At 37.2% G+C, this 21,951-nt stretch overlaps 1 protein-coding gene across 1 annotated transcript; it reads right to left on the bottom strand.

Moving 5' to 3' along the window:
* Nucleotides 1–399: 399 nt before the first annotated feature.
* On the bottom strand, nt 400–5,004 carry LOC104436943 (sulfite exporter TauE/SafE family protein 3). Its single transcript, XM_010049798.3, has 12 exons — nt 4,301–5,004; nt 3,877–4,036; nt 3,272–3,472; nt 3,121–3,185; nt 2,792–2,819; nt 2,613–2,695; nt 2,457–2,543; nt 2,297–2,347; nt 1,898–2,119; nt 1,230–1,323; nt 931–1,071; nt 400–789 (listed from the first exon to the last, which is right to left on the bottom strand). The coding sequence occupies exons 1-12, from the start codon at nt 4,523–4,525 to the stop codon at nt 704–706; spliced, it is 1,443 nt and encodes a 480-aa protein (XP_010048100.1). The 5' UTR covers nt 4,526–5,004; the 3' UTR covers nt 400–703.
* Nucleotides 5,005–21,951: the final 16,947 nt, after the last annotated feature.

The following is a 21,951-nucleotide window of genomic DNA, read 5'->3' on the forward strand; positions in this document are numbered from 1 at the left end:
GAGTTCGGGACAAGGACGAGTTTGGCTACATCTCAGATTTCGCTTCTGCGCGTTCTCGGTTTCGTAGGTGATTTTGTATTCTACTATTTGGTTGGATAAGAGTATTGTATTTTCTTTCCATTCAATTGAAGGCTGGATGAAGCTGCAGGGACCTGTAAGGCTCATTGCTTCCTTTTGGCGAACAGGGATAGGGTCTTCTACGGTTGATCAAATTCTGATAAACCAAGTGGCTCCCCAGAATAGCACAATCCAACAAATTTTACAAATTTCAGGCCAAACAACAATCTTCATTTCCGTACCAAGCGTACGGGAGTAGCCTTTTTTTTTTTTTTAACTCGATAACCAAACTCAAAAGGGAAAGCTTTTGCGGAGATCAAACGCAACCTTCACATGCATTAGTCATTTCAAGTTCTTCTTTTCATTGATTCTCTGAAGCACAAAGAAATTGATTCTCTGATTCATAAAGAATCTTCTTACAAAAAAGATGACAAAAGTTGTATGAATCAAATCGATACATCGCAGTAAAATTCAAGTAGATCAAAAGTTAAAACGACTCTAATGTTTGATTTGGGTCGAGAAAATGCTCTAGTCTGCAAAGCCCAGAAGTGGCACCAAGCAAAGGCACATTTAAGTTCCCAGCAGAATGCTCTGTGCCCAGTACACAGACCAGGGACGAGAAAATGCTGGCAAAACAAATCAGACACTACGCATCATACTTGCAAAGGTTTTCGAATCCCATGTATTCATGCCGATGAAACTTTCCTATCATGTTGGATATGCCAACTCCACCTGACAATACAAAAATCATATTTAAATTCCAAGGACAGTCTCGACAAAGAAATTGGAAGACAACAAGATACCAATGGCGATTTGAGTAGATTTTGAGTCTTAAGGAAGAGAACAGAGTACAAAAGAGGTACAGGTACTCACCTAGCGAGATGGCACTGACGAAAATTGTAAAGGCTAAGATGAAGATAATAAGGGACGCCCTTCCGAGTACAATAATAAGCCTTCGCACAATGTGTTGTCCTACCAGAGCAGCAAATGTAGCGACCATAACAAAATAGAGTGCTGCATGACAAACGGTAACCATTAATGCACAGAATCTTTTCTGCGTTTTTCAAATATTTGTAATTTAGTTTTGGGAAGAGTTTACAAGACCGTTGACTATTGAGATATTTCAGCAGGTTATAAAGATCTTATCTTAATCCCATGGTGCAGGAACTTACCGTAAGGGACGGGAAAACGTTTTAGAAGATAGTATTCCACAACGGACATGGACGAGGAAAAGGTCATTGCAAAGGTCGCTGTGGCACTGGAGACCTGCAGAAAAGTAACAGAAGCAAAAGGCTGTAAGCAGAAGGCACGAAAAGTGACAGAAGGAAAGGTCGCTGTGGTACTGTTGTCTCTGTTCTTAATACAAATCAGGTTGTCCTTACCCCCCAAAGCAAACACAGAAAGGAAATTTGATATTCCAAGTATTTTTAAGTTTTGCAGCATCCCCAGATATCACTCAATCAAGGCATGCTTGCATTTGACTTGTTGCAAAGACTCTGAACGGTTTAGTATATGGCAGTCCATCACAGGCACCTCTAGACCAGAAACATGTTGCTAGTCTGTACTAAACTTCTTAATCAATTTTCAATTCAGCCTGCATAGTACTTAAAACAAATTCCTACATGAATTTTGGCAGGACAATCCAAGTTATACTTTTGCTTGCCATTCTAGGCCAGCAATATCAAAACAGTGGTTAAGACTTGAGAGTAGTATGCTAGAATCTAAGTCACCTCATCTGCTATCAAGCTAGGACAAAAGAGAGGTCAGTGAACAAACAGTGACGTGTTGGACTGATACAATAGTTATAACTTGACCCAAAAAAAGAAAAGAAAAGACTCACCTCAGGAGGAACTCCCAGTTCCAAAAATAGTGGCCCCATTATAAATCCTCCACCTAGTCCAAGTAGTCCTCCTACTACTCCAGCCAGGACACCGCAAGCACAATAAAGGGCCAATTGGCTCACCTTCAAACCAGTGCCATAATCTCCTTTGGAAGCGATTACTCTCCTTCCCTTGTATAAGCTAACTGCCTCGTAAAGAGATACTCCAACAGAAACTGGAACCTGCATAGGTTGGGTAATGCTTCAAAATTAGTTACAACTTATAGGAACCAGTTATTTCCAGAACATGATCAGATAAAAAGTCAGGGGCCAACCATGTTCATGACTTATATCTACCTATCTATTGAAATTTAATTATCAAAACGTCAAAATTAGAGAAACAAACTTGTCTTAACGAACCTGTAACAGGTTGAGTACCCAGTATCCAATAGAACAAGTAGTTGTCTGAGTCTGTCACCAAGAATTCAATAATTGGTATTTGTTAGCCCCCATATCAATGCAGACAGAGAAATTTTCAGATTCAAAAATTCTCAAGAGTTACTTAAAGCAAGAACAAAACCTTGGCAATCTGCAGGACAAGAAATGCAGCCCAAACAAAGACAAGAAGTCCGAGTTCCTTCCAGCAAACGTTCTCAAGGACTGTGTACTGCATCAGCACACCAGATTAGATACTTAAAAAAAACTGTTGTGCTGATTATAAGGTCAGTAAAGTCACCTCCGTCTTTTTCATGCCTTGGTGTGGGCTATTGCCTGGACCACCAGGAAGAGGCTTGTATTCCACTTCTGTGCCACCATTTCCTGAAGAACGTGAAATGTTGATATGAAACCATCAAAGATATAGATTCCACAGAGAATATGTAAAACAAGCAATCTAAAAGAAATGCTCAGACTCACCAACAGAATTTAGTTTCTTCGCAGCTTCCTGTTGTCAGAAGCAATTACAGTTAAGGAGGTTAGTATGGAGTTTGGAAGCATTAAAATGGCTATCAAGCTCACAACTGCAAATAATTATGAAGATTCATTTAATGACAGGAAACTTGAAACAATTTTTCAATCCTTCTACTGGAATGGTCTTACTCATAGAAAACTGTTTCGCCTCCAATGCTATTTACATATTAAGAATGATCATCTTTTAGCACAACCAGGTATTATCTTGGGTCGGACAGTTCAAATGCTTTGCATAAAAAAATGCGCATTACAAAACCAAATACTGAACCAAATACCTTTTTCATTAACGTTTCCTTTTTCCATGTCTCGACCCCTTTTAAGAATGCCTTGGTGGAAGTACCTGCAACGCGCAAATAATTAACCAATGTTACTTCTTTGTGGAAAAGCTTAGTTCTAACCAAAATTTTGTCTTCGACGATACTTTACCCATGAAGAGAACAATTAATAAAACTGTAACCATCCAGTCAGCAAATATCACATTGAAGGCAACTCCTAAACTGATTCCAAGCATAAGCATTGGTTGGATGAGCAGCGCCAGGTCATAGTCAATTATAGGCATATCTATTGTAGGATGCCGGAGTTTGAGATTATAGTAAACAGTTGATCCCGCAGCACCCATGATCATACCTGGCAAATGAGCAAGTAGCATATCAGAGTGTCCCCATTGCATGAAAATACCAGACAAATTATACTGACGGCCAGTTCTTTTATGAAAGGCAGCTAATTCAAGAAATCAATTGCCGGACAAAATTGTCTCCGTAAAGAAAAAAAATGTCATATACTTCAAATTATCAAATCCCAGCAGATCAATTTTTTACAATGAAACGGAATGATAATCAACTGAAGTACCCCAAAAAAACAAAAGATTTTGACGAAGGACACTTTGAAATCCTTTAGCTAAACAAATGAAACGTCAACACCATATTCAAGTTAAACACGAAACTTCAATCTACAGTAAATTCTCAGCCGGAGATTGACTGTTGCGTTTCGAAATCCTATAAGTAAGAACGCATACTACCCTCCTTTCTTACATTTCGAAATAGCAGTAGCCGACTTGGGATCAAAGCCTACGATCAGAGTGAGCATGGGAACAAAGATGCCGCCGCCGCCCACGCCGCCAACGCTCCCGAAGGCCGCGCCGAGGAAGCCAACGATGGAACCGACAACAATTTGCCAACCGAGCTCCATCTCCTGCAGAGCACAACCCGTCATTCCAATCCGTCCCTAATCGACTACAAAGAAGAGCAAAAACGCACGACACACACGGCTAGATTGATCTGCCCGACGAAGCGAAAGCGCCGAACATCTCAGCGCATCCGTGTTCCGACGAGGCCGACATTGCCACGTTTCAAACGAAGAAACCGATCTCTACGCGTTCAATCGGCATGAAAAAAAGACAAGACAACCGCGACAAACCGTAAGCTCAAACCGAGATTCCGAAAATCCGAAATTTACCGGCCAGACGTGCTGGTAACCTCCTCCATCAGACTGCCACAGGAAATTCGCCGCTCTGGAGAGGAATCCCGGAACGGGCGGTCCATCGACGACGCGGGAAGAAGGCTCGTCCTTCAGCTTCAAGCCCCGTTCGGCGGAGGCGAGCAGAAGAGCGAACGCGAGGTTGACGAAGATCACGGCCACGGATCTCAGGCCTCTCCATTGCGCTCCCCCAAACACAGCCATCCCAAACTACCTCCCTCCCTCCCTGCCTCGAGCAAGTGCTACGAAATCTCCGAACCAAAAGCACTCCACTCCGACAGCTCCTCCGAACCGGCAGCTTCCTCGGAGACAGGACGGCGTCCGCTACGCGACGACGACGAGGAAAAAGTTGTCGGCTTCCGGTACGGACCGCGCGAAGGTGTCCGAGAACTTTCGGGCCGCTCCGGGCAATCCGGTACGAGGGGAGGGCGCGGGTGGCGATGGCGCGCGCGAGGTGGCAGCGGTGGCGGCGGCGGCGGCGGTGGCGGCGGCGGTCGCCGTGGTGGTCGCCGGCGGCGGCTCGTCGTCCGAGAACGCGAGGGATCGGCTTCGGGAAGAGCGCGAGCGCGAGAGAGAAGCGGCGCCGGAAGGCACGGACGGACGGACGGAGAAGACTTTGGAAGGAAGGAAAAGCGATGGACAAAGGGAGAAAGCTTTGGCCGAAATTTATGGGGATGTAAGAGAAGAGATGAGCTAATGAGCGGGACTATATTTAAGAACTTCAGCACCGATCTCTTCTCCCTCTTCCTCGAATTTAAAATGAGAAATGATTGGAAGATTATTTTGATTCAATATATTAATTTTTAAATTTTAAATAATAAATAATTATTAATTATTGTAAAATTCAGAGTATCCACTTTACACATATTATCTGCTTTGACAGTAAATTCTCACGGTTTTATTCTTCTCGAGACAACCCATATTATCCAAGAAACACGTATATACAGATAGAAGGACCGCAAGTCTTATAAGCTAACCAGAACTCCCCTTGAGCGATGTGGGACAAGAGATGCGCTCCTTCCCTGCATTCGGGGACCGAGGAGTGGACGTACCGCCATGTCTCCTCCCTGCGCATCGCCGCTGAGCTGTCACACTCTCCATCCTTTAGAAGTACAATGTTATCGCTGTGGCCCCACTCTTTTAAAAATTTGTGATTTGTAAGAATCTGTTATTCTTATAGTAACTCTGAGAACTGTCATGCTAGTAAAATCTATTTAGAAGTGATTTTGCTTTTCATCTCTCAAAAGGTAAGTAAATCGTGGATTTCTTCCTTTTTTTTCTATTTTTGGTGATGATTTCTTCCTTGCTTCGAACTTTAATTTGCGGGCTTTTGTTTACAAGTTACTGAGTTGTCATAATTTTATTCTTTTTGTCCATTTTTATCCTTTTAAACTGTCGTGTTTTGATTCTTTCTCTCCAAAAACCATTCCTGTGAGCTTGACGATGGTCGTCGGATGTTCCACAAGATAAATCTCGACGAGTCTTATCCAAAACCCGGCATGACCAATTGAAAAGATATGCACGCCATCCATGTTGATGTATTGGGATAAGCTTCATCGTGATGAATGATAAACATCTCGATATAATTTGATTTTTTTTATTTGCTTGTGACGTGTTTGGACTCGTTCGATTAAGCAATTTTGAATGCTTCTTCTGTTAATGCGGCATGTTGATTTACATTTAGAATAATGCCCATGACATGTAAGCGCAAGTAGAAATGTTTATATAAGAATTCATATCTTAAATATTTTATACTATGTATCCATTTAGTTACGTGTTATGTTTTGATATCAATGCTTCAACACAATTGATAAACATTTTGTGTTGAGATTAAATCTAAATTTGACATGGTTCAGACCAATAAATTAAGTGCGGGAATGTAATTGAGGAGGCGTAATGATAAGTCAGAAATTATGCAAATTATTTCATCCACGTCAATTAATTCCATCTGTGATTTCAAGGAAAGGACCACATTGAATCATTCTTCAAAAATTTACGGACAATTGGAAAAATAAAAACATATTAACATTATCATGCAAAAATTTCTGGAACTATTTTTCACGTGCTCTTTTACACTTCTGGGTAATTGGTAAAATGTCAATCCCAAAACGTCGTGGTCGGTGACCGGTGGATCTTTCTTTGGACACCGAAGACACGAGTCAATTTCGATAGACGATCCTAATTTCCCTTTCTCTGCCCCCTTTTTTTTTTTTTTTTCTTTTGTGTCGTGATTTGTCTTGTTTTCCTCGTCCTACTCTCTTGCGTTGATTCGAAACCACATCATATTTTTTTTCCTAAATTTCCTGTTTTGGATTCGTGATGTGGGGTAACAAATAGAATTAATTTATACGGTCTGCGTAATTTTTTTTGTGCAAGCTGTTATCTTCAGATGGAGAAGTTAATCTTATTTTTCTTTTTCTCTATGAAAACAGATACGTACGTTCGAAATCCCAAAAATTCCTCTAGACCGAAGAAAGAAGTCATAAAGATTCATGGTAAAAAGAATAAGAATTTTTAGCAAATTTTTGAAAAATTTGAGGAATCTCTTAAGGCAAAATTAACATATTTTAATCGATTTCTCAATCTAAGATTTTTGTGATTTGGGATTCTTTTGCAAGATTAAAATTAGCTCGGGATAAATGTGGCATCAAGTGTATTAATTCAAAATTTATGTGAAGTAAAAATTAATTTAAAATAAATATGGTACAGATATATATTTATAATAATTCGAGGTTTTAGTTTTTATTAGCCAAAAAATATTGTATTAAGTTTGTTTGTTTCATAAAAATGAATGCTTTTATAGATATTTTTTAAAATCGATCATATATATATAATTTGAAATAATTGATTAATGAAAAATTCATTATCAATAATAATTAATATCTATATATGTCCATGGATGATAAAAATCATTTATTTTTATAAATAATATAAATAATTAGTCTCAGTAAATTATTTTTCATGAATCAAATAAAGTTTTGAAATGCGACCAAAAAGTAAAAAAAAAAAAAAAGTTTTGAAATGTCTCCATCATGGAGGTGGCTTTAGAATTCTCAGGTCAACAATGAACTGCGGAATTAATGGTAATCACGCTGTCCGTCCGCATATCAATAAATGAGACGGCGTCCACGTTTCAATTCCCGCACGTGCCGCCGGCTCCCGATGCCGCTTCCACGTGGGTCGAGTCGACAGGGTTGATTAAGCCCCCTCGAGACTAACGAAACTGAGGCACGTGTCTATTTCTCTTCTTCGTCTCGATTAATATTATTAATAGTGATAATTACACAAATAATCTCTCAACTTTAATTCGATGGATAATGTAAATTTTTAAAAATTTTAATTTATCCAATATAATATTTGAATTTTAGCTTAATATTTAAAGTGGTTCTAAAGATTTTAATTTGTTCAATATAAACTATGCACACGATATAGTTGAAAATATTTAATATAATCTAAGATCTTCAATTAATTAAATGAAAATATTGATTTTTTTATATTAAATTTGAACATATACTAAAAATTTATGAATCGCGATAAATAAATTAAAAGTTTTGAGACCACATAAAATGTTAAGCTAAAGTTCAAAAGTTGCATTGAATAAATTAAAAGTTCGATAACTATATTGCACATTGAACTAAAGTTTATTGATCATTTATGTCATTAGTCTCATTGAAATGCAGGCAATTGGAAAGCGTTTATATATATTTCACACTAGGTATTAGGTTACGCCAAAATTAAATATCCCAATGCGAGCATTTCATAAGCTTGACACGAGGTTAATCCAAATCGTGATCCCGTGAAAATGTGACAATCTTATTATCACCAGCATGATGGCCTCGGCTTTTTTTTTTTTTTTTTTTGGGGGGGTTGGCTTTGGTGTCGCGATCACTTGAAACCCGAGCTCTGGTTCATCCCCCCACGCCATAATGCGCAGGACAAAGGAAAGGGGGTCCCCAAATTGGCAGGGTGTGGAGTGCCTGAAAAGCGAAATTCATGTTCGCCACCTCAAAATGCTCCCCGGCGATCGGAGAAAAATCGCTCGTGGTCCACGAAGCATTTGAACCACATCAATTGTGAATTTCACTTTTGAGTTTGGCAACCAAATGTCGCGACCCGAACCCTATGCTGCATGATTTAGTACACAGCTACAATCTAGGGGCATAAATTTTAAGAGTCCGAGGGCTCGGGAGGAAATGTTCTATAAATAAAATATATATGTTGAACTCGATTTAGACCATCGGATCTAATGATATCCACATGAGATACATCACTTTTAATGTGTTGGATTCAGTTATCCACGTATTGTTAGTTAATTAGGATTAATACCATGAAAAACTTTAAATTGGTGTCATTTACTTTAAACTAACTCCTAAATTAGTATACCCATAACAATTTTATCCTCCATTAATTTCTCTTAAATTTTAATGTCAAATTGCCGAGTTAGAGAACATGTGGTAGTTAACGAGTGTACCGGTTTTGGATTTTATATTCCGTTACTAATTTGTGATTTTTCGTAATATTAATCCAATTTGACGAAACTAATGAATAGTAAATTTATCACAAATATATAAATTTATAGTTTCTAATGGTCAAAAAATTAATTTTTAGTAAATTTATTATACGTATATCAATTTAGAGTTTTTCGTGATCAAAAAATTAATTTATGATAAATTTATAGTAAAATGTATTAGTTAAAAGTTTTTCTTTATATTGACTCTTATTTAAATAATAATTTGTTGAAGACATGAGCAAAAGGACGAGGGCGCACTTCAGAATAGAGAAAAAGAAAATGATAAGCCCGCGCCCTTATGCGAGCAGAAGAGGCAAGTGGGGCCGACGCGACCCACCGAGGGCACGTGGGACCCCACGTGACGGCGCAGAGCATGTCGTGTCTTGCGATGACGACTAAGACAGACAGCTACCTGCGCATTAGGAGAAAATAGGATAGGAAGATGCTGACCTGGCAGGATGATCGTGAGGATGGGAGTCGGATTTTTTGGAATCCTATGCTTTAATAGTCTTCAAATCTCTTGTCGTTTTCTTAATCACATCTCTCTCCCTATATATATATATATATCATGTGGTAGATTGGATGTACTAATAGAAAACGAGAAAGTCTTGATGGCAAAGAGAAAAATAATCTAACCTATCAATGAGTAAATTTTACTAAATGCGTATTTATTTCGTCGAAGATAAATGGTGGGAAAAATATTGCTCTAATAATAATAATTTATATCGCTTTAATCTAAGATGGGAAAAAAAAAGTATTTTCCAAAATTTTCCCCGTAAAAAAATGAGAAAAGGGTGGTGGAAGGTGGCCAAGGAAAAAAGTGAGTCAAGATTTATGAAAAAGGGTGAATAGGGTTTCGGTTAGTATAGTGCTTTGAAAGTGGTGCAAGCAATATTCGGTCTCCATGATTATTAGATATTAGTAATGCATAGACAGAAAGGAAGAGATTATCGTTAATTATTGAGATAATAACAAAAATTAGTGATTGATAAAGAGTCGATGAGAAAATCGCGGGTCAAAAATCCCACGATAATGATGAGAATTGCATGTGGGGGTGGCAGGCAATGAACATATATTCTTGGTCCCCTGGGTATCTACATCTCCACCAACCTCCATATGCAACGGACGAAATTATTATTATTTTTTTAATTCAATCAGCTTAACATGCTTAGCATAAATAAATCAATCAATCATTTTAAACATGCCTAACAAACTATTTTTTCCCCTCGAGAATCGACGTGGAATGCGGCTCGAGATGAGCATGATTTTATAATATATAACATTTTTCTTATGCCAAGTGAGAATAAAAGAAACGAGTAATTACAGTCGCTATTTGAATTCAACGATGGTGGCTGCCTGCCTGATCCAGACAGTTTTGATTCTTAAAAGGTCGGCTTGTACTAATTTGTCGTACTGCTAATTAATGTGGTGCTCGGGTCAATGTTCTTTTAGACTCATAAATTTAAAAAATATTTTTCTTTAAATAGTCTTTTTTTTTTTTTACCAAACTTATGTTTAGATATGAATTATTATCGATAATAAAAAATTATTAATAAATTATTAAAAGTGATATAAATGATCACATTTAGAAAAATATTTTTAAACTTATTCATAAATGTACCATTTTTAGAAAACATTTTTAGGAAAATGAACTTATTTTCTAATGCTTGGCTAAAACTTGAAAAAGATTTGGAAATAATTCCCTGTTATTTAGTAAGGAAAATATGATAAGAAAAATTATCAAAAAATCATATTTTCTAATTGTTTTTGTATTTTTATGTATTATTTTTTTCTTTTACCTTTTCGACATTCAATTTCATTAATCAAGAATTCAGGTCTAAGCGTCAAGGACCTATGCATGGCTTTTGTTGGCCCAAGCCTAAGTGTCAAGACAAGAGCTTGAATGCTAAGGATCTCAACATGGCTTTTATGGACTCAAGCTTGGGTTGGGATGTTTTAATTCCCGGTCTAGTCCAATCCCACCTAAATATCGGGAATTGGACCGAGAGGACCGGTGCCCAATTTTTGGGATCAAGGATTAGACCAATTGGTTCAGTCCGATCTCATAAAACTGATTACTTAGCCAAAAAAAAAAAATTAAAAATTATTAGAGTCAATCAAATTGAGGACCAATTGGTTCGGTCCAATCCCACCTATTTTAGGGTTTATTGTTACTTTTTTAAAAAGAATCGATCAAATCCACCAGTCCGATCTGGTCTAGTTCCTTTCATAACCGGGAATTGATCACGAAATTTTATAAAATTGAGGACTGGACCGATGCTTTGGGGAATCAAATCACACCAATCGATTTGGTTCAGTCGGAGCGATTCTTGGTTTGGGCAATCCGACATACACACCCTTAAGCTTGGGTGTCAAAGCATCGGGTATGGACACCAAGGATACGAGGGCCAAGCCCGAGCATTGGGGTCTTGGGCTCAACCTCGATGGACTCGGGCCCAGGTACCGGAAACTTGGTCTTGAATCCTAGGAATCAACGATAGAGTTTTCGTGCTCAAGTGTAAAATTTCGGATCGAATCATCCATATCTAGTTATAAAAGAAAATTATTTTTTGTGAATTTAAATTTTTATAGGAATTTTTTTAAATGATTCATTTTATTAAGCGAATTAACTACCGAAAAATGAGGAAAATTCTCTTTTACACGAAACAACCAAACTTTAATGTACTTTTTCTACCCAAACCAGTTGCGACACGCCATCTCTTTTTTATCATGCAGGATCTGCTTTAGTGAATTATTGAATATACTTTCGTTTCATTAGCCCTTTTCGAAGAAAGTTGGTTATCGGACCAATAAAGTAGATGAAGATGTGGATAAGGATAAAGATATATTGAAATAATATATTTTTGAAAATATTCAATTAATTTTAAGCATTGAAAAAATATTTTGATTAGAGAAAAATTCATGAATTTAGCTTATTAATTGATGGGAAATGCTTATATAACCGTCATTAATATACTTTAAGAATAATAATCTATTTTGGATTAAAAAATAAAAAATAAATTATTATAAATTATTATAAGATCCACATTTTCAAGAATTTGTAATTCACATGCTATTATTTTGATAGTAATTCAAAGACCGTTATGCGAATTAAGCCTTTAAGTTATTATTTGATTATTATAATCAAAGAGAAAAATACAAGAAATCATATTTAATTTTTATTTTCTCCATCAAAATACGTTTCTCGCATTTTCCCTTTTATATATTAGCTACAAATGATTTGCGAAATTTCTCAACTACTCCCACCCAAAAAAAGAAAAAAAAAATTGCACCCGCCTGATGGTCTATAGAAATTGAGCCATTAGAATACATCTCCCCTTATATATCACATCAGATGCGTTTCCAAGTAAATGAAAGTGGAATCTAGTTGAAAACTTTCCCAATGACTAGAAAAATCTATATAATCAGAGGCGATCTATTGGGAATTAATTACACGTGCTTAAATTATCCTATACCGTGGATACATTTTTCAATAAAAAAAGACTCTAAATCATTTTTGGATGTTAATCGACACAAGATCCTCGAAAATTCTATAAGACGTGGCTCAATTTCCATATAACATGGTTGTCATAGTGATCCTCGAATTGCCTACATATGTAGAAATTTTGTGTGATCCACAACCAATTATGCTATCATAGAAGGTCACGAACACGGCTTTCCAAAAAGTTTTTTTTTTTTCGACATTTTTAAAATCCAATTGCAAATATTAATTTGCAACCTTGAATATTTAGTGACTAGAAAAACTAAACCAATTTAATGTGTTCCGAAATTTTCATTCAAACAAATTACCAAAATACGATGAGATGATTTTATTGTGCCATTTTAGTATCTTGTTAGGACTAATAGCCATTAGTCCTATCAGAATAGAAAAATTGCACGATTAAATCATCTTGTCATGTTTTGGACATGTGCTACAGGTATTTTTCAAATCACCGACCCTTCCATAAAATTTGCCCAAAGATTGAGGGCTGTGAAGGTAACTTTTGCATTTGAATTCTAAAATTCTCTTTCTTCTTGTTCATCATCGGGTCATCTCTGTTTTTTTCCCCCTCACATCAATTACCCGGTGAAAGCTTATGAAACTCAAGCTTACCTGTAAAGCAAAGAGAACCCGGGCAAAGAACGCTTCTGAATAAACAAACTCTTCTGGAAGCCATATTCGTGACCTTAGGATGTAATATAATATAATATGATGGTGTAATTGGCTGTGAAAGACTACACGAAATTTACATATATATGCAGGCAATTTGAGCACCACTACTGAACCACGTCCATACTAGTAGATTTGCAGATTTTGTTTGAATCAACATCCATAATCTTTAGGCTCCTTTTATGCAACATGTATCCACAACATAACATAGTTTAAGCACATGTAATTAATTCCCAATAATTTTGGTAAAATTACTAAAAAAATCTCACACCCGTTATATTTGTGCTCATTCGGTAATAAACCTTTCAATTTGGCCAACTTAGTCCTAAAAATTTTGACAATTTTTCAATTTAGTTATAAATCTTTTAATTGTACTAATTAAGTCTTAAACATTTTGACAATTTGCTAATTTTTAATCCTAATTTTTTTTTTTATAATTTGTGAATTTAATCAATTCAGCTAATTTTGATTGGAAATGACCAACGTAGCGATCCATTTAGTGCCAATCATGTTAGGTGGCACGGCCAGCATGCGAGACGGCAAGTGGCAGAGGGAAAAAAGGAAAAAAGATGAGAGAAACGAATAAAAAAGGGAAAGGAAAAAAATTACAATTTTTTTAAAATATTATAAAAATCATCTACTTCGGCATTAACCACGGCACCTAAAACGATTGGCGTCGATTGAATAGCCATGTTGGCGACTTTCAACTAAAATTAGCTAAATGAACTAAATTAACAAATCGTTAAAAGATTTAAGATTAAATTGACAATGTAACAAAAGATTTATAACTTAATTAGCATAATTGAAATGCTTAAAACTGAATTACTATAGGTACAAATTTATGATTGAATTGATACAAATACAATTAATTTATACATGCTTTGGTAAATTTTCCCCCAATAAATTGCACGAGCACATACAAGGACGCTAGGGTGTCGTGATCTGGGATTCATCCAAGTTAAGCATATATCCTATATCGTTGACAGATGGACCAGTTTAGGGTACTGATCGAGCCGATTGCCACGAGTGTTTCCTCCCATGGACGGCGAGGTTCGTCTTGCTTCTTCCTCTTCCCTCCCATCCTCCTCTTGGCGCAGAGGGTTTTTGCTATTGTCGAATTGAGGGCTGTCTTCATCTCTTAACGGCTTTCGGCCTTTAGCGTTTTCTCGGCCAACGAGGTTGGGACGAGGCGATGCTTCCTGGGAATTTCGGAGGTCAACAATGGCCGCCGCTCAGTTCCGCTGTTTCGAAAAGTCGAAGGTCAACGTTCAGTAATTAGCTTTGTCCGCATTTCAATCAATGAGGCGTTGGAGTTCAGTTTCCGCACGTGATGCCGACTTCGATGCCGCTCCCGCGTGGGTCAAGAAGAAAAGAAGGCATGATCAATCCCACGAGACAATGAATCGAAACACATTCATACTATCAAAAATCTTAAATTAATATATTTATAATAAATTTATTTTTCGTTAATTTTTATTTAATTTTATTGTCAAATTATTAAATTGAATGACGCGTGACATTTAACGGAGAAAAAAAACTAATAAATAGTAATTTATTACAAATATATTAATTTAAAGTTTTTGATGATAAAAAAATAGTTTTGTGAAAATTTATTACGGGTATACCAATTTATGATTTTTATGAAAAAATATTTTTTAATAAATTTATTATAAATCTATCAATTTAAGATTTATCGTTATAGTAACTCATATTATTTTATTTTTTTGTGGTTTGAAATTTTGATATTGAAGAATCACGATGGTAGCCTCGCTCAGATGCCAATAGTTGGAAAGCCTTTTTATAATTCACACGAGATACCAGGGATGCCGCAATTAAATAACTCAATGTGAGTGGTTCAGAAGCTTGTCACGACATTAATCCAGGTCACGATCCTACAAGATGTGGACGATCCTTTCATCACCAGCCCAATGGCCTCGACTCTTTTTCTTTTTCTTTTTCCCTTTTGGTCGGCTTCGGGGTCGCGATCGCTCAATGGCTAAACTCTCGTCCGTCCCCGACACCATTAATGCACAAAACAAAGGATAAAAAAGGAGGAGGAGGTCCCCAAATCGGCAGGGCATGGAGCGCCTGGAAAAGCGAAATTCGTGTTGATCCTTTCAAGATGGTCACGATAATCGGAGAAAAATCGCTCGTGGTCCACTCCACGAAGCATCCGAACCACATAAATTGTGAAATTTATTATTCACCTTAACGTCGGTGATGAAACGTTCCAATCCAAACCCCTACAATCTTACGGGTCTAAATTTTACTAGTCCGGGACTCGGAAGCAAATATTCTATAAAGCAAGTATACATGCTAAACTCAATTTGGACCATCGGATCTTATAATATCCACGTGAGACGAGCCCTTGTTAATGTGTTAGATTATGTTATTAACGTGTTGTAAATTCATATAATGGGAATGACTTTGAAGACAAGACCAAAAGGACAAAACTACCCCTTCTGGACTAATTGGAGTGTCAAAATTTAGCATAGGGATACTTTAAGTCCCAAAAAGTATAAAAAGTACATTTAAGTATCAAAATTGAAACAAAATATATCAATTAAGTATCAATGGCAATAAAATCCGACCAAAATGCTGCTGTAATGTTTTTCTAGCTAGACAAGTGGATGAACAATGTTGTTTTGCATGCCAACATGGCTAAATAAGTTGAAAACAACATCATTTTTCATGCTGGTATGGCTAGATAAACCAAAACAACATCGTTTTAATATGAACATTTGTTGAAATATAATACGTGCAAATGACAAAATCTTATAATTTATGTCAATATGAAATTATTAAAGAAATAAACGAACAATAATATACTAGAGATTTACATAGCTCGGTTCCAATATTGGTATCTACATCAATGAGAAGATCCAGCAATAAATAATCCATTATAATTGGAGGATCAGAATTTATAATTGCTTGTACGTTCGAGTATTTCTTACATCTAGATTTAATCTCAAATCCAAAATATTTATAAATGAATAATGTAAACTTACAGTACAAAACTTTTTTTTTTTTTAGCGCTCAAGCGCTCCATGTATGTCCAAGAAGAAACTCAACACCTTTGTCTTTTGTGTGCACGGTGGCTTCCTCGCGTGCAGCTTCTATCGCTTTATAGGGCTCCTTTTTCTTCTGACGTGCGGCGCTCCTCGACCTTCTTTGCAACTCTCCTGAAAGAAAGAACACGTTTTGCTTTTTATATGTGTGTCCAAGGTAAAAAATTTGACTTAAGCCCACCTCTGGCTGTACCTTCCGGGGAATGCTTTCGCATGGACCGCCGGGTCGGCATCGCGGCCATCAGGTCTGGTGTCCTGCTCCTTTCGGAGTCTGGCAAAGCACCACTGGGGGAGAAATCTTTTTCAAGCCTCTACCCTGGCTCTACCTAGTCTTTCCTGGGTGTCAGCCTTTCCCACTTCCCCACGGGTTAAATCCCCTAGGGACTGCCCTCAGGCTGGCAACTTTTAACTTTAATGTGAACTAGATTCTTTTGCAGGTAAAAGTGAAATCCTCACTTTTTCTTTTATTTTATATTTTTTTCATCTTTTGTCTTGTAGTGGCAGATCAACTTCTCTCTCTTTTTTTTTTTTAACGTCCAAAACAAAGTCTGACGAGCTGGCCGGTCGGCCACCTGAAAGGGGATGGCATCCCCTTTCGAACCCTTCATTGAGGGTTTATCAGCCTAGTATGCTAAGAGATGACAGGGATCTCTCTCCAGGCAGGATCTCGGCGCCAGAGGCGCCGTGGCCGGAGAGCCCAATGGGGGTAGTATCCCGTGTTCCAACTCCCACCCAAGTGGGGGAGAGGCACCTTGGGAAACCCATTCAAGGTGAGGCAGTTTAAAGACCTACTTAGGTCTCATCCGACTTATGATCAGTTTGAAGAAATCTTTCTCAACAAATTCTATTTAAAAAATCGTTATTCGAATTTAAACTCGAAATATTAATTTAACAATATTAATCAAATTAAATTTAAAACTAAATTATTTATAAAAAAGAAAAAAAGGAAGAAGATGAAATTTGTAGAAGGTGAAGGCAGAGCTCTTGCCTTTGGCTCCTCGTTGTCATTGGGGGAAGGCCAACGACAGTGAGGAAGGGTCAGCCGAGGTTACCAAGCCTTGACCGACCAATGGTGTGGTTGAGCAAGCCCTTGGGTCATAGTTATCCACTAAATTCGGTGCGGGTTGCTAGTCTTTGGCTAGCCAGGCCAAGGGCCGCCGCCCGTTAGGGCCCTTCACCCTAGATCTACAGGTTTACAGGTCCTCGCCGTCAGTCAAGTAGGGTCGTTAGCCCCTGACTATGGCTTGGCGGCCCCATTGACCCTTCTCGGTGAGGATGGAGAGGAGGCGACGAGGTCTTGGCCCTCGCCTTCTACAATATTCATCTCCTCCTTTTTAAAAATAAATAATTTAATTTAATTAATATTTATATTAGAACTTTTAAAAAGAAAAAATAACGTCGTTTTGATTTTTTTTATGATTCAATTTTCGACGAGTCATGTATGCGAGTTATATTATTAAAAAATTACCACGTAGAATTTCTGATCAAGGTTGCCGACCTTAATATTCAAGTATCTCAATTTTCTAAAAGAAAAGATAATATTTAAATGTACATTTGGTAACTTTTGGGTATTTAATTATCCTTCCGTATTAAATTTTGGCACTTACGCTGTTTTTTTTGTCGGGAAAGAAAAATAGACAAGTTGATAAGCTCTCGTTCTTACGCGGGCAGAAGAAGTGCGTGGGAGGTGGGAATGGACCGCGAGCCGCCAGGACACGTGAGGGCCCACGTGATAGGACAGAGAGCAAATGTCGTGATAAGTGATGATGATTAATGATTGTATTTCCCACGACACTGGCAGCTTACGACAGCTTGCCTATGGATTAAAAATAGGAAGATGCTGCTGATTCGGCGGGCTGATCGTTGGGGATGAGCGTCGGTTTTTGGGGAATCCTACGCATGAATAGTTTTCAAATCTCTTGTCATTTTGGTAATCAACCCTTTTTTTTTAGTGACCGGAAATCACATACAACTAGCTGTCGACGGCGTAAATTCGAAACGAACTGAGCCACAACCACGACCCAGCCGTAGGTAAGTCGCGCAATGTGAATGCAGATTTTGAACCCCTCCCCTCAGACGGGAGAGTAAAGTTTTAGTCATTGCGGTCACTGTGGGCGGTGCTATCAACTCTCTCTCTCTCTCTTTATCATTACAATTATGAAAAAGTCATTATAATAATTTGTTGTGTTTTCTTTTTCTAAATTCACTTGAAAAGGAATTAGGCCCATATGCGGCCTATATAGATTTAATTCTGGATTAATAGCAGGACACCAAGGTATCCTTATCAGTTAGAATGATTTAGAGAGCTTTGTCATGATAAATTCGGAGTGGGGCTTGTTAAGAAAGGTCGAATCTAATGTATCCATAGCATTTTTCAGGTGGGATTGATATCAACCCATGTTTTCCTTGACACGTGGCGGAACACCATCCGCCGATATCCTCCTCTTACCTTACCTCCCCCTCTCTCTATAAATAGCGACACACCATTTATTGGAGGACAACACTTTACCTTGGAAGAGTTATAACGAAAATTTATCTACCAACAACATATCATGCATTTACGTTAGTCCATTCATCAATATTACTCGTGTGTGACCCTTTCCCTTTCTTGCCAAAGGAAACAATTGTTAATCTCAGGTAAGCCCATCAAATGGGTAGGTTTGATTGAGTTTGGATCGGATTATAAATAATTGAGCTTAAATCGACTCATTTAACTCGTTTTGACCTATTTATTTACAATGCAAATTCTCGAGTCATACCAAATCCCATCCACACCGACTCGTCTCGATTCATTTTTAGCATTATTTTCTCTTTATATGGTTGCCTTTGAAGAATGATGACTTCATGAAGCAGGAGTTAGTGAGGGAGCTTAGGAGTTAGGTGGACAAGGGCATGAAGGTGGATAGTGAAAGTCCAGCCCGAGCCATCCATAAATCATGAAATGGATTTGAACTTTAGATTTGTGTTACGTATAAATTGGTTCTTTATACACTACATACCCATTCTCAATCATTGTCTCCCACTCCATCCATCAATGGACACTCTCACCACCCTCTACGACTTCACCATGCGCGGCCACCTCGACAATTGTCTAACCAATTTAACCTAATTCTTTTGATATACCCACATCAACAAGCCATCACCACATCATCAATCTGATCAAAGAAAACGAAAAAGCACACTTGATCATGCAAGCCAAAAGAACGAAGATGTTACATTGGCCAAGGCAGAGAAGGGAAAAAAATATACATTTTGAATGACTCGATCATGCAAGTAATAATCGTCGTGTACAAACAAAGTACAAGCAATTCCAAGATTGGAGATTAGGACAACGATTCATCCATCAATCTCCAAAGAATTGTCAAACGCCCACATTTACATATCATCAGCAGCAAATGAATTTAAGAGGACCTCGATCAAAATTGAGGATCAGCTACATTGCGTGAATTGCGATATTAGTCAAATTGTGGGGAACGGAATTGATTGAATTTGGCATGAATAATCGATAGCTTTTTAGTCGTGCATGTGATGAGGAAGATGACTACAGTGAGAGAGGATGTGAGGTCTTCGCGTGTCTAAATATAAATGGGTTGACCACTTGTTTTTAAATGGGCACGATCGATTCTAGCTGGATTTCAATATTCTAAATCCATTTTCAGTCGGCTCTTTAAATGTCCTCAACAACCATATTATGAAAGAATATTAAAAAGTCAGGAAAAGTTTTTTAATGATTGACATGCCTTTGGGAGAATTTTGGAGAATTGACTTTACATTGTTACAAAGTTTTCTGATTATTTTCTTGGAAAGCAACTTCGTTAAAGAGGAAAAAGCGTTGCCTCGGAAGGGCAAGTAAACTGTAACCAGTAGAGAAAAAGCGACTCCTTTATAAAGAACGAAAAAAAATTAGATGGTCCAATGTAGAAAATGTTCGATTTCATCATGCATCCTCTGACTCCGCCATCTTCCCAAATAGAGCAAAGTGATGATCTAAACCTAGCTCTCCATTATTCACCAAAATCAAAATAGAAAAAAAAAAACAGAAAAACAAAACCACCTTACTTGTACATTTATTAAACAACACCATATCGATGAAAGTCTAAAATGGCGGAAAAGGTATCAATAAAAATGAAATGACTAGTTAGCATCAATTAATATGTATCGAGTGATAGGTTATGGCAGTTATTTATTGGAACCCACTCACTTGATCAACAATAATGAAGGAACGCGACCTATTTTGATTTATCAATAAGATCATAAATCACTCAACTAGTGCATATTAATGGGAAAATTTAATTACTATAATCCTAAGATTTATTGTAGAAAATTTGGTAACCATAGAGACACCTAAAGCTAGTTCCTATGATATTATTGAACTTATTCTAGAAAACTAGACCTTAGTATGTCAAAATTTCCCTATAAAAAGTATAAGAAAAAGGGTGGACGGAAGGTGGGGCAAGCACTTTTGGCCAAAAAAAAGAAGTGTGTCGAGATTTCTGGAAAAGAAAAGAAAAGGGGAGAAAGGTAGGTCTTTTCTTTTTCTTTTTTCTTTTTTTGGTCAGCGAGAAGAAAGGTAGGCCATTGATGATTACCTGCCTAAAATAGGCTCGTGGTGGCACAAATTAAATATGCTTTTCAATCGGTGATTCACACCCGAAACGAAGTTCTGATAAACCAGTCGAGATTTGCCGCCAAACTGCTCCTCATGATCATCGATTAAGGTTTCAGTTAATACAGTGCTTTTGGAATTGGCTCTAGTGATATCCCGTCTCAATGATTATTAAAAAGGAATGATGACGTAAATGATCTCTAAACGTTAGTCTAATGTGTGATGTTGTTATCAAACTTTAATTTGTTTAACGTGGTACATAAGTCTTAACTCAATATGTAGTATAGTTTTGAACTTTTAGTTTGTTCAATATGATCCATAAAGCTTCAACGCACATTCAATTTAGTCCATATATATTAAATGTTTTCTTTCCATTAATTCAAGTTTAGGAATAATATTGGACATTTTTTTTTTTTTCTTTCCATTGGACATTTTATTCTTACCTTTTACCAAAAAAACAATGTTTGGACATTTTATATGATTCGATGACTAAATTGAATAAGTATCAATAAGTATTATAAATTTATGGATCACATTAAATAGATTAAAATTTTAGGGAATAATTTATACGTCGGACCAAAGTTTATTGATCAAGTTTATAGATCATATTACACATCTGATCAAAATTTATAAATTATCTGCATTATTTTCTTTATTACATATTACAGCATGGACAGAAAGCAAAGAGATCATCGTTAATAATAGAGACAATAACAATGTGGTGGAGAGAGCCCGTGAGAAAATCACTGGTCAAATCCCAGGATAAAGGCGTGGATCGAACCAGCTTTCCCGTTCCATCGATGCAAATGGCATGTGTGGCCGGCCGGCGAGGAACCGAGATTCTTGGTCCCCACGCTGATCCGCCGGTCCACATGCAAAAGACATCTTTCGTTTCAGTATTCTTTCTTTTCATTAATTAATCAATTCTGGACCAATAAGTAACCTAATCTTACCTAACAAAACTCTGTATTATCTCAAGGATCGACGTGTAATCTAATGCAGCTCGAGATCAGCATAACTTTTATAATATTTATTTTTTTAATGCCATGTGGGGATAAAAAAAATGAGTTATTAAAGTTGCCATTGGATTCAATGATGATGTGCTGCCTGCCCGCAGATCCAGACAGCTATGATTCTTAAAAGGGTTGGCTTACATTAATCAAAGGTGATTAGGGTTTGTCTTATTGCTAATGATTGTTCTTTAATGTACTCTTCTTCTTCTTTTTTTAATTTTTTTCCCAAGAGTAGTTGCGTCGAACCATCTCTTTTTATAAT

The sequence above is a fragment of the Eucalyptus grandis genome, chromosome 3 (genome assembly GCF_016545825.1).
Source record: "Eucalyptus grandis isolate ANBG69807.140 chromosome 3, ASM1654582v1, whole genome shotgun sequence".
In the NCBI taxonomy this organism is placed as follows: Eukaryota; Viridiplantae; Streptophyta; class Magnoliopsida; order Myrtales; family Myrtaceae; genus Eucalyptus; species Eucalyptus grandis.

Coding starts and splice junctions, on each gene's coding strand:
- LOC104436943 (XM_010049798.3), bottom strand. CDS start 4,525: ATGGCTGTGTTTGGGGGAGCGCAATGGAGAGGCCTGAGATCCGTGGCC. Junction 2,544..2,612: donor AAGGCATGAAAAAGACGGAG/GTGACTTTACTG, acceptor GTGCTGATGCAG/TACACAGTCCTTGAGAACGT. Junction 790..930: donor CGTCAGTGCCATCTCGCTAG/GTGAGTACCTGT, acceptor TTGTATTGTCAG/GTGGAGTTGGCATATCCAAC.